Consider the following 17057-nt stretch of genomic DNA (forward strand, 5'->3'; position numbering starts at 1 on the left):
GAACGCGATTTGAAGACAAGAAAGATGTAAGGTAAGAAATTCTTACTTATTAGTTTATGGTATTGTTGCATAAACTTCACATTGCAGTTGAACTGTTGCTAGATATATGGTGAATATTATACTATTTAGACCCGTGTTTACTGTTAAATACTGTTTGTGGATATCTGCTCAAACATAGATATGTATAACCATAATGTTTAATATTTTGGAGCGGAATGTATCATATTTTGGAGCGCGCTGTGCGTTTGAATGTACAGTATCATATTTTGGAGCGCGATTGCGTTTGAAAGGAAAAATGCACCAAACATTAGGCTTTATGTTTTTACTATTATCTCATTTCATATCATCATAACGAATGGAAACATTTGAAGTAACATATGATAATCAATATATTTTTCTCTAGCGTAGTTGTTCTTGAAATCTTTTGGAAGATTTAATTTATTGTTATTATTATTTTATGCAGCACTGCGTAGCCTATGCCTACAAGGCACAACAAACCTGGTGTTCATTATATATTGTTGGAAACGTGTGTGTGTGTGTATTCTGTGAATTTTAAAAAGAAATTTTAACCAGAAAAATCTAAAATCTATTCCCAAAATCGTGCAGCCCTATAGTTTCTCTTGATATCAGTATGTTCACAGTTTCCACAGTTTTTTCTTTCAGGGACCAGATGCAACTGAGTCCTGCTGACTTCAACATTCACATGAGTCTCTGTACATGAACATGGTAAAGTGAAAATCAAACACCTTGGAAATGAAAGGTATGTTTTTAGGAATGGCACAAAGGTCTCTGTCTTTGGATCATTGTTTTCAATGTGCTCTTTTGTCATTTGTATTTTTGGATTGTGTTGTGTTGTAAATAAATCCAAACAATCTAAAAGCCATTCTTTTTTAAATCTCCTCATTCTTTGTGCAAGGTTGCTCTGAATGATAGGGCCTGATCGCTCCTAATAGGGCAGTTAGGGGAGTGTCTTTGTCTTTCTCAGGTGTAAAAAGCTTACATATTCATGAGATGATCACGCCTCTTCGCATATGGCTTTGTCACACAAAACACGTCTTAGAAATTTTAAATCAATATATTGTCTTATCTGAATGAGCAGTCAGGGTGATTTTCACATAGTTTTGGAGCAAATATTCTAGGCTATGTCATACAATTTTCAAAAGTCTTGTGAAGAAATAATCAGTATGGGTTTCATGGCCTTATTTCAGTGAGAATTTTTTTTTGTATTTTCACAAACCACGCATAAATGTCATTATCTCAAAACTACAAACTTTTACATACATGCTGCTGATATATTATTGTAGCAGAGTTTGTGCTGAATACAGTGTAATTAGACTTTAGCCATGAAAATGTCACTAGTAACAGAAAAAAACACAAATGTCAGAGCATGTCAGAACACCTCCAGAGCCCAGAAAACAGCTCAGACCTCAGAGGGTTAAAGGTTCTTCATGGAACCATCAAGCAGAGATTTGTCAAAGCATCACATGACTTCAGAATAGATGGAATATAGCATGTGAGCCATAAAGACTAGAGTTTTGATACGTTTATGATGCTTTTCAGCTCACTCTTTATTCTTTTTGATGTTTGATAGGCTATGAAGTGTTACTGTATGGAAACAAGCTGCATGAAGATTCTCCACAGAAGAAATAAATAGATTTGGGACACGAGTGCAAGTAAAAGATAACAGAAGGGACATTATATGTTGAATTATTGAAGTATCGTTGACTGTAATGAGAGATTACCTGCTGACACAGGTAGAGAGTGGAGAGATTACCTGCGGACACAGGTAGAGAGGGGAGAGATATAGTGGAGAGATTACCTGCAGACACAGGTAGAGAGTGGAGAGATTACCTGTGGACACAGGTAGAGAGTGGAGCGATATAGTGGAGAGATTACCTGCAGACACAGGTAGAGAGTGAGGAGATTACCTGCAGACACAGGTAGACAGTGGAGAGGTAGAGTGAGGAGATTACCTGCGGACACAGGTAGAGAGTGGGGAGATTACCTGCGGACACAGGAAGAGAGGAGAGATTACCTGAGGACACAGGTAGAAAGTGGAGAGATTACCTGTGGACATAGGTAGAGAGTGGAGAGATATAGTGGAGAGATTACCTGCGGATACAGAGAGTGGAGAGATTACCTGCGGACACAGGTAGAGAGTGAGGAGATTACCTGCAGACACAGGTAGACAGTGGAGAGGTAGAGTGAGGAGATTACCTGCGGACACAGGTAGAGAGTGGGGAGATTACCTGCGGACACAGGAAGAGAGGAGAGATTACCTGAGGACACAGGTAGAAAGTGGAGAGATTACCTGCGGACATAGGTAGAGAGTGGAGAGATATAGTGGAGAGATTACCTGCGGACACAGAGAGTGGAGAGATTACCTGCGGACACAGGTAGAGAGTGGAGAGGTAGAGTTGAGAGATTACCTGCGGACACAGGTAGAGAGTGAGGAGATTACCTGCGGACACAGGTAGAGAGTGGAGAGGTAGAGTGGAGAGATTACCTGCGGACACAGGTAGAGTGGAGATATATGGAGAGATTACCTGCGGACACAGGTAGAGAGTGAGGAGATTACCTGCAGACACAGGTAGAGAGTGGAGAGGTAGAGTGGAGAGATTACCTGCGGACACAGGTAGAGTGGAGAGATATAGTGGAGAGATTACCTGCAGACACAGGTAGAGAGTGAGGAGATTACCTGCAGACACAGGTAGAGAGTGGAGAGATATAGTGGAGAAATTACCTGCGGACACAGGTAGAGAGTGGAGAGATATAGTGGAGAGATTACCTGCGGACACAGGTAGAGAGTGGAGAGATATAGTGGAGAGATTACCTGCGGACACAGTTAGAGAGTGGAGAGATTACCTGCGGACACAGTTAGAGAGTGAGGAGATTACCTGCGGACACAGGTAGAGAGTGAGGAGATTACCTGCGGACACAGGTAGAGAGTGGAGAAGTAGAGAGGAGAGATTACCTGCGGACACAGGTAGAGAGGAGAGATTACCTGTGGACACAGGTAGAGTGGAGAGATTACCTGCGGACACAGGTAGAGAGGAGAGATTACCTGCGGACACAGGTAGAGAGTGAGGAGATTACCTGCGGACACAGGTAGAGGCTGAGGAGCTTGGCGATGGCGATGGACAGCTCAGAGTACCTCTCTCCCAGAAGAACTTTCACCGGAGGACGGAAGTCGGAGTAGTCTGAGAGCGCTGGCAGCGACCCGTTAACGGCCAGCAGATGCTCCACACAGTGCAGAGCTTTAGTGGGAGAAGCACACGAATCACACACTTCATATCCCAGCTTAATCCCCGGAAGTAACGAAGAGTTGTTGATTTCTTCGATTGTGTAGATGGCACCCATCGATTGTAGAAATGGGATCAGATCAAAACTGGAAATATGGAGAAAGACACTTCTTAGTATTCAGTCCTTAGCTGACCAGCTGTATGATTATTTGTTATTAAAGGATTAGTTCAAAATTTCCTGTTAATTTACTCTCCCCCACGTCATCCAAGATGTTCATATATTTCTTTCTTCAGTCGAAAAGAAATGAAGGTTTTTGAGGAAAACATTCCAGGATTTTTCTCCATATAGTGGACTTCAATGGGGTCCAACTGGTTTAAGGTCCAAATTGCAGTTTCAGTGCAGCTTCAAAGGCTCTACATGATCCCAGCCGAGGAATAAGAGTCTTATCTAGACAAACCATCGCTCATTTTATAGAAAAACTCCATCTCATTTTCTCCTCCAACTTCAAATCGTCCGACATAATTTTTTTACCTTTTATTTATTTATTTATTTATTTTGTAAATGCATTTGTTTTTGCACATTCACTTTATAAACACTCGGTCTGTACTTCTGCCTATGTCTCACGCGTGACCTTTCAACATGATTACGTAATGCGTGGCGCATCACAGCTAGTGCAAGACGAGCATTTGTGGTTAAAAAGTATATAAATATTTTGGGTTGTGCCGATAGACGATAGTATCGTTTATCGACAATAGTCAGAGATATCACTGATGGCTGATGCCTTTGACAATATCAATACAATAATTGGCTCTTTTTCCCATTAATGTATTAATTATTATTATTATTATTATTACAAGGCTAGTATTGTTATTAAATTAATATAAGGACTTACAATTAATTTGCCTTGCCTAAATTCATAACAACATCACCACATAATCACACTTGCAAAATCACAGGCACACACTTATGAGGACTCCTCAAAGATTTTTTTTTTTTAAACAGACTACAAAACTACATCCCACATCAAAATTGAATTGCAAGGTTATCTAAGTATTTACAAATCGTCAAGAGTGCTTGTTAACAGACGCATCTTTCTTATACAGCTTGTTTGAGGTAGAGTGGAGAGATTACTTGCGGACACAGGTAGAGTGGAGAGATTACCTGTGGACACAGGTAGAGAGTGGAGAGATATAGTGGAGAGATTACCTGCAGACACAGTTAGAGAGTGGAGAGATATAGTGGAGAGATTACCTGCGGACACAGGTAGAGAGTCGAGAGATAGAGTGGAGAGATTACCTGCGGACACAGGTAGAGAGTGGAGAGATTACCTGCGGACACAGGTAGAGAGTAGAGAGATATAGTGGAGAGATTACCTGCGGACACAGGTAGAGAGTGGAGAGATATAGTGGAGAGATTACCTGCGGACACAGGTAGAGTGGAGAGATTACCTGCGGACACAGGTAGAGTGGAGAGATTACCTGCGGACACAGGTAGAGAGGAGAGATTACCTGCGGACACAGGTAGAGAGGAGAGATTACCTGCGGACACAGGTAGAGAGGAGAGATTACCTGCAGACACAGGTAGAGAGTGGAGAGATATAGTGGAGAGATTACCTGCAGACACAGGTAGAGAGTGGAGAGATTACCTGCAGACACAGGTAGAGAGTGGAGAGATTACCTGCGGACACAGGTAGAGAGTGGAGAGATATAGTGGAGAGATTACCTGCAGACACAGGTAGAGAGTGGAGAGATTACCTGCGGACACAGGTAGAGAGTGGAGAGGTAGAGTGGAGAGATTACCTGCGGACACAGGTAGAGAGTGGAGAGGTAGAGTGGAGAGATTACCTGCGGACACAGGTAGAGAGTGGAGAGATTACCTGCGGACACAGGAAGAGAGGAGAGATTACCTGCGGACACAGGTAGAGTTGAGAGATTACCTGCGGACACAGGTAGAGTGGAGAGATTACCTGCGGACACAGGTAGAGTGGAGAGATTACCTGCGGACACAGGTAGAGAGGAGAGATTACTTGCGGACACAGGTAGAGAGTGGAGAGATATAGTGGAGAGATTACCTGCAGACACAGGTAGAGAGTGGAGAGATTACCTGCGGACACAGGTAGAGAGTGGAGAGGTAGAGTGGAGAGATTACCTGCGGACACAGGTAGAGAGTGGAGAGATTACCTGCGGACACAGGTAGAGAGGAGAGATTACCTGCGGACACAGGAAGAGAGGAGAGATTACCTGCGGACACGGGTAGAGTTGAGAGATTACCTGCGGACACAGGTAGAGAGTGGAGAGATATAGAGGAGAGATTACCTGCGGACACAGGTAGAGAGTGGAGAGATATAGTGGAGAGATTACCTGCGGACACAGGTAGAGAGTGGAGAGATATAGTGGAGAGATTACCTGCGGACACAGGTAGAGAGTGGAGAGATATAGTGGAGAGATTACCTGCGGAGCCGACACGCAGCCGTTCTGCAGTTGGTGAAAATTGGGGTTAGAGTGGAGGTACCCTTGTAAACGCATTAACCTGTTTTCCTTTATTGGAGTAAAGTAATAAGTTTAAGTATAAACCGATTAACTCAGCTCGATTTTTGCCCCTTACTGATTTCTCCCGGCATCTAAAACACATGAACCTGCGTTCTTTGGGTTTATTGAAGTGTACATATGTGATAGGCTATATGACAGGAAAGCGTCCTTACTGTGAATTTAAGTGCATCCAAACAGAGAGAAAACTGGTAGGAGGATATATATCACAAACTCAGACTCTTTCTTGACCAAATAAATTATAAAAACGTGTTCTCATCTCGTGCAGAAGTAGTCAAAATGCTGCATCTGTAACGGCATGGGAGGATAATATGTGTCCCGCTGACATGTTGAAATAATATTGCATTTTTAATGCTTTATTTAACATCACAACAGACATAATAATTTAAATACTCATAGTCAGATACAAGAATGATTAGGATGTTTTTTTACCTCACTATACCAGGAAATAACCTGATTTAGCCTATTAATAAACACTCCACCTTTGCTAGCAAAATAGAAAAAGATTATCATACATAAAACAAAGTAATTAAACAAGCAAATTACTGAGTAAATAAGCAAGTTAATGATCAGTAAGCCCCTCCCCCCGCACGATTATATTGTGTATCACCGATCTCTCAGGCTGACTAATGGACAATATGAAAATGGAGCATATCACCCAACACTAAAATATTTATTTTTGGTATATAAGGGCAATGGTTTGTCTAGATAAGACTGGATCATATCGAGACTTTGAAGCTGCACTGAATGTCACATTTGGACCTTCAACCCGTTGGACCCCATTGAAGTCAATATATGGAGAAAAATCCTGGAGTGTTTTCCTCAAAAACCTTAATTCCTTTTCGACTGAAGAAAGAAAGACATGGACATCTTGGATGACGTGGGGCAGAGTAAATCATCGAGGTTTTAATTCTGAAGTGAACTAATCCTTTAAATATAATAATAATAGTACATGGAACCCACAAATGCACTGTCCCTGTGTTTTACTGTAATTCTCAGATGATACCAAGTGAGATTTCAAAGAACTGAACTTGTAAACACTTAGTAAATATGTGAGTGCTGTGTCTGTGTGGTGGTTCACAGGTGTGGATACTCACTCAGTGCAGACGAAGGGCTGAGGTCTGGTTCTCTTGTGGAGGTTGATCACTTTAGAGTGGATGGAGCTCAGGATGGCGATGTTGACGTCTCCTTCCATGTACGCTCCGCACAGGGAGCTGGGAATATCACAGCGGACCCTGAGACCCGAGCTCAGCATCAGCAGGGCCAGCACACGCAGATCCAGGTGGGACAGCATCGCAAAAGAACATGAGCACACACATCAAATCAAGCATCTATTTATTGTAAACTGGTTCTGCTTTTCGGGTGACGTGAGCCGGAGGACTGGCAGTGTCTGAACAATACCGGTTTTCTCAGAGAAATCCACCTGCTCCGGCACATTTCTGTGGATCTGGAGGAATGTGGAGTTTACAGTAACATTTGTTTACGTTTGGTAGAACGGAGAGATTTCAGGATCTGGTTCAGCGGGTCTGTGATCAATCCACCGTCACACCTGACCAAAGAAACATTTCTGATGAAAGGGGGATCGGGGAAATGACAAACCAACCATCTGAAGCTATAGCTATAAAGTAAAAGAAGTGGTGAGAGTGAAATGTAAAGAGGTTTGAGGCACACACACACACACACACACACACACACACACACACACACACACACACACAGATAAACACACAATAATGATACGCAACTCAAACATGACATGCAGAGACACAAAATGTGTGTGTGTGTGAGTGATTGTGTGAGAGAGAGAGAGAGAGAGAGTGTGTTTGTGTGCGTTTAAGTGTGTGTGTGTGTGTGTGTGTGTGTGTGTGTGTGTGTGTGTGTGTGTGTGTGTGCACTTTGATGGGTGAATGCAGAGCACAAACTCTGAGTATATGTATTTAACTTTCCTAATACTGTAGAACTACAGCAGTTTAAACTGTAGATCGTGTTTAAAGCAGTGTTAGTTAAGAGTATTGATACAGAGCAGAGAGAGAGTTTACATGAGCAAATGAATACAGTCAGTATGAGGTGACATGAAGCCTATGGGAGGCCGGATGGGACGAAACACATTGAAACACTTGCACGTTCATGTGAAACACTTGCGCATTCATGTGAAACACTCGCGTGTACATGTGAAACACTCGCCCATACATGTGAAACACTTGCGTGTACATGTGAAACACTTGCATGTACATGTATAACACTTGCATGTACATGTGAAACACTTGCGCGTTCATGTGAAACACTTGCGCGTACATGTGAAACACTTGCATGTACATGGGGATATTTTGGGGATATTTAATTTAATTTTATCAATCAATAAATTCCTCTTGAAACAAACTTTGTTGTATTATTTTAATTTAATACTGTGAAGCTGCTTTGATACAATCTGTATTGTGAAAAGCGCTATACAAATAAACTTGACTTGACTTGACTTGACTTGACATGTGAAACACTTGCGCGTTCATGTGAAACACTCGCCCATACATGTGAAACACTTGCATGTACACGTATAACACTTGCGCGTTCATGTGAAACACTCACGTGTACATGTGAAACACTTGCATGTACATGTATAACACTTGCGCGTACATGTGAAACACTCACGTGTACATGTGAAACACTTGCATGTACATGTATAACACTTGCGCGTTCATGTGAAACACTTGCGCGTTCATGTGAAACACTTGCGCGTTCATGTGAAACACTTGCGTGTACATGTGAAACACTCGCGCGTTCATGTGAAACACTCGCGCGTACATGTGAAACACTCGCGTGTACATGTGAAACACTTGCGCGTTCATGTGAAACACTCGCGCGTACATGTGAAACACTCGCGTGTACATGTGAAACACTCGCGCGTACATGTGAAACACTCGCGCGTACATGTGAAACACTCGCGCGTACATGTGAAACGCTCGTGTGTACATGTGAAACACTCGCGCGTACATGTGAAACACTCGCGCGTACATGTGAAACGCTCGTGTGTACATGTGAAACACTCGCGTGTACATGTGAAACGCTCGCGCGTACATTTGAAACACTCACACGTACATGTGAAACGCTCGCGCGTACATTTGAAACACTCACACGTACATGTGAAACGCTCGCGCGTACATTTGAAACACTCACACGTTCATGTGAAACACTCGCGTGTACATGTGAAATGCTCGCACGTACATTTGAAACACTCGCGCGTACATGTGAAACACTCGCATGTACAAATTAATAAAATTGTAATGTGTGTGTAAACAGGTGAAAAGTTTTCATGCATTTGAGAAATATGTTTTTGCACTGAATTAATGGTTTTGTGCCAACAGAAACAGATTATGGGCCCTATCTTGCACCCAGTGCAATTGAGTTTGTACACGACGCATGTATCATTCCTATTTCTCACCCGCGCACAGCAGACTTTTCCCTCCACAGACGCACGTCGGTAAATTAGGGAATGAACTTGCGCTCCCGGGGGCGGTTCAGCGAAAAGAGGAGGCGTGTTCCGGCGCAAACGTTCCCTGGTGCTATTTTGCAGTTTCAGAAAACAATTCCGCCACAGACCAGGAGAAACCCAGTCTAAAGTCAGTGGTGTTGCGCGTGTTATTCAGATGTTATTTTAAGGGCGCATGCTTGCCCATTATCAATGCAGCGTGTGCACAACGCGCATAAACTTTGCTTATCTCATCTACACACAGACGCAGCAGTTCACATTTTTAGAAAACCATACATTATTACAAGGAAAAATATTAACACACGAGGGAAATCATTGTGGTGTCCATGAAGATGTGAAAAAATAGGCATAAATCTAGCTTACACATTTACCCAAATTATTATACGCCTGTTTAACCAAAGCTAATCTGGGTGTGTTTCTCCATCCCCAATGTCACTTCTCTGTGTTTTACGGCCCTGACGAGAACGTCGGTCTCCTCGGCTGTGAACCGCTCCTGGCGTGCGCCTGGCAAATCCGCCGTTATAATAGCAATCCACCATGGAACAAGCGCGCCTGCTCTTAAAGGGAATGTGAGATGACGCTCTGATTGGTTTATTTCACGTTACGCCCAAACCACACCTATGAGTAATGAAGCTACTTCAGACCAGATTTGTGTCGGGCGCAAGAGTCATTTATCCCGCCAGTATAATAGCAACAGCGCCCGAGACCCGCCCACAAAGTTACTTGCGTTTCACGCTTGATACTTGCGTTTCAGATCATTAAAATAGGGCTTGACACCGTTTACGCGCGAGTGTTTCACATGTGCATGCAAGTGTTTCACATGAACGCACAAGTGTTTCAATGTGTTTCGTGATAAAAAAGAACATAGGTGTGAGGATACCGCCTTTTCTAGTATCTTTGACAGAAAGGTAGATTCGAGATCGGCCTGTAATTGACTAATTCTGTATGATCAAGTTGCGTTTTTTTAACAAGCGGTTTAATCATAGCCAGCTTAACGTTTTTTGGTACGTATCTTAATGACAAAGATGAATTAATGATATTAAGAAGAGGATCTGTGACCTCTGGAAGCATCTCTTTCAGTAGCTTAGTCGGTATAGGGTCTAACATACATGTTGTAGATTTAGATGATTTAATGAGTTTAGTAAATTCTTCCTCTCCTATAGCAACGAATGAATCAAATTTTTCCTTATGGAGACTACAGTGCACTCCCTGATGCGATACTGTAGTAGACGGTTGCATAGTTATAATTTTCTCCATGATATTATCAATCTTATAAGTGAAGAAGTTCATAAAGTCATTACTACTGTGCTGCTTGGAAACGTCTGGGCTTAAAGCTTTCTTTTTCGTTAGTTTAGCCACTGTTTTAAATAAATACCTAGGGTTTTGTTTATTTTCTTCTAATAGGGTTGAAAAATAAGCAGATCTAGCAGCTTTTAAAGCCTCTCTGTAAGTAATCGATCTCTCCTTTCATGAAACGCGAAATACATCTAGTTTTGTTTTCTTCCAGTTGCGCTCCATTTTTCTGGTTGCTCTCTTAAGGGCCCGAGTGTGCTCGTTGTACCACGGCGTTGGACTATTTTCTTTAATCTTCTTTAAGCGCAATGGAGCAACTGTGTCTAAAGTGCTGGAAAAGAGAGAGTTAAAAGTTTCTGTTGCAATATTGAGTTCTTCTAAGCTATCTGGGATGCTGAGATGATGAAACTGATCAGGAAGATTATTAATAAAGCAATCTTTAGTGGCAGAAGTGATAGGTCTAACACAGGGGTGTCCAAACTACGGCCCTTGGCCCGCAGCAAATTCTGAAAATATAATTGAATATGGCCCCCACAAGAAGCTTGAGCTCAACTCTGTTGCACTTCTCAGTTTCAACACTAGATGGAGCCAGCCACGGAAACGTCTCGGTTACGTATGTAACCCTCGTTCCCTGAGTAGGGAACGGAGACGTTAGGTCGGATGACGACGAATGGGGTTTCGCTTAGAAAGCCTGTCATCTTCGAGTATATAAAACGAGCCAATGGCAATGAAATGCCATGGGTCTGCGGAATTTGCATAGCGTAACTCCGCCCCACCCTGGGGGTGTAGAAGGAAGTGCGCTGGCAACATGCAGATATGTCTTCGCTGAGGAGCCGAGACTGAACTCAGGCGTTCCAGCGGTACAGCGGAAGTGGCAGGGAGACGTAACGTCTCCGTTCCCTACTCAGGGAACGAGGGTTACATACGTAACCGAGACGTTCCCTTTCGTAGTCACTCCGAGTTACGTCGGATGACGACGAATGGGGTTCCCAGTGTAATCACGCCACCTCTCGACTGTCTTCCAATGCCCTGCGTAAGTCTGAGCTCCCTGTCGTGAGACTGGCACGGACGAAGGACTCCTACTTAACACAGGAATACCAAGGTACACTGGGGAGCATATCTCAGTGGAAATATGCAATCATGCCCAGCCCGAAGGGGGGGACTTGGAATACACATATGACCCCGGGGGGCTGCATATGGAGAATCACTGGGGTGTCCAGCCGCAGGTGGAATATTTTAACCCCAGGGGTGGCAAGGTGGCTTGCAGAGGGAAAGACACATGCTCAAGGAGGCTTACAGTGGAAATACACATGTGGGGGTCGCCCGGAGGGGGAACCATGCACATGGAGGCACCTAGCCAAGCGCGAAAGCTGCCGGTGGCATAACTCTGGCGTTGACGTCGACAGTGCTGGAGGAGACTCAGGGCTTATTAGGCTCACCTGAGGAAAATATCGCACGTATCCCATCCGTGGAGAGGAATGGCGAGCAAGCGAAGACACCTGAGCAGAATCTAGTACCGGCTAGTTGAAGCGAGTACATGAGAAGAAACTGGCTCCACTCGGAGATTATAGAATCTCGCGAATGTGTTAGGTGTCGCCCAGCCTGCAGCTCTGCAGATGTCTGTTAGCGAGGTGCCACGCGCTAGAGCCCAAGAGGATGCCACACTCCGGGTGGAGTGGGCCGTCACACCAAGGGGGCATGGTCGACCTTGCTGCTGGTAAGCCAAAGCAATGGCGTCCACTATCCAGTGAGACAACCTTTGCTTGGAGAGAGCCTTTCCCTTCAGCTTCCCACCATGACAGACAAAGAGCTGGTCAGAGGTCCTGAAACACTGCGTTCTGTCTACGTAAGCACGGAGGGCACATACTGGACAGAGCAGTGCCAAGGCTGGGTCTGCCTCCTCCAAAGGCAGCGCTAGCAGGTTCACCACCTGGTCTCGAAAGGGAGTGGTGGGAACCTTGGGCACATATCCAGGCCGGGGTCTCAGGATCACGTGAGAGTTAGCCGGCCCGAATTCCAGGCACGCTTCGTCAACCGAGAATGCCTGCAGGTCCCCTACCCTCTTGATGGAGGCCAATGCAACCAGGAGCGCTGTCTTCATTGACAGGAACTTAAGCTCCACTGATTGCAGAGGCTCAAAGGGAGCACTCTGCAGGGCAGTTAAAACCACTGAGAGGTCCCAAGAGGGAACGAGAGGAGGGCGAGGAGGATTTAGTCTCCCTGCTCCTCTCAGGAACCTGATGACCAGGTCGTGCTTTCCAACGGACTTACCTTCAACTGCGTCGTGATGTGCGGCAATGGCGGCAACATACACTTTCAGGGTGGAGGGAGACAGCCTTCGCTCCAACCCTTCTTGCAGGAAGGAAAGCACGACACTGATCGGGCATTTCGTGGGTTCTTGTTGTTTTGAAGAACACCACTTGACGAAGAGGTTCCACTTCAACGCATAGGCATGTCTCGTGGACAATGCTCTAGCGGAAGTGATGGTAGCCACCACCGCTGGTGGTAGGGTACTCAAACCTACCTCGTCCCATCCAGGAGCCACACGTGGAGGTTCCAAAGATCGGGACGAGGGTGCCAAAGGGTGCCCTGTCCCTGAGAAAGCAGATCCTTCCTCAGAGGAATTGGCCAGGGGGGTGCTGTCGCGAGGAGTACTAGTTCTGGGAACCAGGTGCGGTTGGGCCAATACGGGGCAACCAAAATCACCTGCTCCTCGTCCTCCCTAATCTTGCGCAAGGTCTGCGCAAGAAGGCTCACTGGGGGAAACGCATACTTGCCGCCCCGCGGCCAGCTGTGCGCCAGTGCATCCGTGCCGAGCGTGCCCTCGGTCAGGGAATAAAACAGGTCGCAATGGGACGACTCGTGGGAGGCAAACAGAACTATCTGAGCGTCCCCGAACTGATCCCAAATCAGCTGAACCGACTGGGGATGGAGTCTCCATTCTCCAGGGAGAGGCCGAAGCCGAGACAGCTCGTCGGCCGCACGGTTCAGGTCTCCCGGGATATAATGGCTCGAAGCGACCTCAGATGCTTCTGACTCCATATGAGGAGGTGGCGGGCGAGTTGCGACATACGGCGGGAGCGTAGACCACCTTGTCGGTTGATGTACGCTACTGTCGCGGTATTGTCTGATCGGACTAGTACGTGCTGGCCCCTGAGCAACGCACGGAAGCGGTGCAGGGCGAGACGTACAGCCAGCAACTCGAGGCAATTGACATGCAAAAGGCGCTGGGGTCCTGTCCAGGAGCCCGCGGCAGCATGTCCATTGCACATGGCGCCCCAGCCCGTGGTGGAGGCATCTGTTGATACAACAACATGCCTGGAAGCTCATTCTAAGGGCACACCGGCCCGAAGAAAACTGAGGTTCGACCACGGGGTGAAGGTCTGACGGCAGGTCGGAGTCACTGGGACTCGGAGCGTGCCGTGTTGCCATGCCCACCTCGGGACTCGATCGTGAAGCCAAAGCTGAAGCGGTCTCATATGAAGCAATCCGAGCGGCGTTACTGCGGCTGCGGATGCCATATGCCCCAGGAGCCTCTGAAATAGTTTCAGTGGAACCGCACTCTTGCCCTCGAATTGACGAAGGCAAGTCAGCAGTGACTGCGCGCGCGCGCTCGGCGACCGAGTCGATTTTCATACCGAGAAAAGAGATCCTCTGCACGGGGCAGAGTTTGCTCTTCTCCCACTTGACCCGAAGGCCCAGACGAGCTAGGTGCCGGAGCACTAGGTCCCTGTGTTCACAAACCTGGTCTCGAGAGTGAGCTAGGATCAGCCAGTCGACGAGATAGTTCAGGATGCGAACCCCGTGTTCCCATAGAGGAAGAAGGGCTGCCTCGACGACCTTCGTGAAGACGCGAGGAGACAGGGCTAGCCCGAAAGGGAAAACAGCGTACTGGTATGACTGCCCCTCGAAAGCAAACCGTAGGAACGGTCTGTGTCGAGGAAAAATGGAGACATGGAAGTAGGCGTCCTTCAGGTCGATCACTGCCTTCGGTACAATGAAGTAGGGGCTGTAGAAGCCGGACTTCATTTCGGCTGGAGGGACAATCTCGATCGCACCCTTCGCCAGTAGGGTGGCGACCTCCACTCTCATGACAGGGGCATTGCCACCGACCATAGTGAAGCAGACTCCCCTGAAGCGGGGAGGAGACCGTGCGAACTGAATCGCGTAGCCGAGCCCGATGGTTCTCGCGACCCAACGGGACAGTCTGGGAAGCTCCCAAAAGCTGTACCAGCGGGGTCAAGCGAGCCAGACGTACACTGGTGGTGCAGCGAAGCGGAATGACCGGCCCGGACGTGGGTGGCATAGCGGCCCGGTGTGGGGGCACGGTCATTAGGCGCGCCCTGCCAGAGGAGGCCAGGGGAGGACCAGCGTCCCACGGGGCGTGCTCTGGCAGGGGTCTGGCGACAGAGGGGGACGAGAGTGGCGAGGCTCGTGAGCGGCGCGCACTGTCATCCACAGCCTCTTGGGGCTCGGAGGAAGGGGCATCAGTTCTTGAAACAAGAGATTCTCCCGCGGCCCTCCACCGGGGGACGGAGTGGCCCTGCTACCAACTCCTGAGAAGAACTGAGCCCTAACTCCAAGCTGCCCGTCTCGAAAGTGCTGCTTAGCCTGGTTTCTGGCCAGCTAAGGGGCGGAGACGGGCAGTGCCGCCCTCCTGCATCCCCCTCCAGCCCGGGGCCGGTGAAGGCTCGAGGGGAGGAGCCGCAGGGAGGCGGCCTCGGCGGGAAGCAGACCAAGGAGACCACACGGAAGGATGACCATTGGTGCAGAAGGCCTCAGTCCACTTCAGGGGAGGGTCGAAGACTGTTGGGCACAGTCCTCAACCACACCGCCGAGCAAGCCACCCGTCTCGAGAATGCTGCTTAGCCTGGCGTTTGGCCGGCTAAGGGGCGGAGACGGGCGGTGCCGCCCTCCTGCAACCCTCTCCTGCCAGGGGCCAGTGAAGGCTCGAGGGGAGGGGCCGCAGGGAGGCGGCCTCGGCGGGAAGCAGACTAAGGAGACCGCACGGATGGATGACCGTCGGTGCAGAAGGCCTCAGTCTGCTTCTGGGGGAGTCAAAGACTGTAGGGTACAGTCCTCAACCACACCGCCGAGGAGCCCAGCCTGGGACATGGGGGATTAATTCTCAGACCCCCTCACATCAACCTGGCTGAGCCCATTCCTGGACCACAGCTGTGGACATCACCTGGCCCCGGGATCACGCAGGTACCGATGTCGCCCAGTAGAGCGAGGTCAGTAGTGTGCGTGGCGGATCGACCAGCCCAGACATGGGAGGCATAGCGTCCCTGCGTGGGGGCGTGGTCGAGTTTCCGCGTTCTGTCAGTGTTGGCCAGGGAAGGACCAGCGTCCCACGGCGGCCTGGTCTGACAGAACTCCCGAGTCAGCACTGCCTCGAAGGCGACGGCGACGGCGACACACAGCACTGCATGCCTGTGCCACGATAGTGACAGAGAACATACAGCCCATGATCGCCATGCGATCAAGTGCAGCGAAGGCGGAGGACGCCCGCGGGCCGCGAAAAGTCTCGTGGACTCCCGCGGCCCGGAAGCGTCCTGATGCACATCCGGGAAGCCTACAGCGCTCGGGGGGAGGGCGGCGCCACTCCAACCGATGCTTTCAGCTGCCCGGGAAAGCATGGCCATCAGCTCTGGATCTGACTCGACTAACGCTGACACTCCAGAGGGAGGCAACGCAGTCGAATCCTCATTTCCAGAGGAATCAAGCCCGCCTTGTGATGCTGTGAGTGACATGACACCACCTGCTGGAGCCCCGAATGAAAACACTGGGTCCCCGAGAGAAACCAGGCACACACGGAAGCCCCACGGTTTGCGATGTGGAGGGGGGCGTGGCCCGAGGAATGCTCGTCGGTATTATGCCACACTGTAACCCTCAGATCACCCTGGCCACCAGCCAAAGCATCCCCTCTCGAGGAAGAGATAGATTGGGGTGTGGCAGAGGGGACTCTACCCACACGGAGATCATTGAGTCTCGATCTATAAACATCGCGATGGTCACGTTCCCGCAAAGAAAACGTGACTCATCCACGAGCGCTGCCGAGCGTGAATAAGCCCAACACGCGAAACAGCGCTCATGACCGTTAGGCAGATGAATCACGCGCCCACATCCAGTAAATACACGGGCGAACCGTCTTGAAAAAGACGTGCCGCGTGCAGCTCTTTTAGAGAGACGAAAAGCTCAGCAGAGTGCTGAAGCGCCCAGGGAGAAACACACACACTGTCGGCAGATCACTGCACATATCAGCAGCAGGCAATGCGATCTCGCTGGAACACGCCGTCACACCAACACACTGAAGAGCCGCTCGTCTCGTAGAGTGAAGATGATACAGAATGGCTTGTAGGAGTGAAGAAAACTCTTGGCTCCGAAGCAAAAACATATCTGCATGTTGCCAGCGCACTTCCTTATATACCCCCAGGGTGGGGCGGAGTTACGCTATGCAAATTCCGCAGACCCCATGGCATTTCATTGCC

At 48.0% G+C, this 17057-nt stretch overlaps 1 protein-coding gene and 1 long non-coding RNA gene across 2 annotated transcripts; one reads left to right on the forward strand and one right to left on the reverse strand.

Moving 5' to 3' along the window:
• Positions 1–2884: 2884 nt before the first annotated feature.
• On the reverse strand, positions 2885–7369 carry LOC309492057 (G-protein coupled receptor family C group 6 member A-like). The gene is made up of 3 exons (XM_082191072.1): positions 6887–7369; positions 3097–3388; positions 2885–2974 (listed from the first exon to the last, which is right to left on the reverse strand). Exons 1-3 carry the CDS (start codon positions 7081–7083, stop codon positions 2894–2896), a joined length of 570 nt encoding a protein of 189 aa, XP_082047198.1. The 5' UTR covers positions 7084–7369; the 3' UTR covers positions 2885–2893.
• Positions 4013–5286, forward strand: LOC309492056. Its single transcript, XR_014203415.1, has 3 exons — positions 4013–4386; positions 5010–5069; positions 5222–5286. It is a non-coding gene; the product is annotated as an uncharacterized lncRNA (long non-coding RNA).
• Positions 7370–17057: the final 9688 nt, after the last annotated feature.

The sequence above is a fragment of the Leuciscus leuciscus genome (genome assembly GCF_965113295.1).
Source record: "Leuciscus leuciscus genome assembly, contig: HAP1_SCAFFOLD_885, whole genome shotgun sequence".
NCBI classification, from domain to species: Eukaryota; Metazoa; Chordata; class Actinopteri; order Cypriniformes; family Leuciscidae; genus Leuciscus; species Leuciscus leuciscus.

What these genes read in the sequence shown, in the direction of transcription:
- LOC309492057 (XM_082191072.1), bottom strand. Translation starts at nt 7,083, where the DNA reads ATGCTGTCCCACCTGGATCTGCGTGTGCTGGCCCTGCTGATGCTGAGC. An exon ending in CAGCCCTTCGTCTGCACTGA is followed by an intron (nt 3,389 to 6,886) that starts GTGAGTATCCAC and finishes CCATATTTCCAG; the next exon opens with TTTTGATCTGATCCCATTTC. An exon ending in GCCTCTACCTGTGTCCGCAG is followed by an intron (nt 2,975 to 3,096) that starts GTAATCTCCTCA and finishes CTGTGTCCGCAG; the next exon opens with GTAATCTCTCCTCTCTACTT.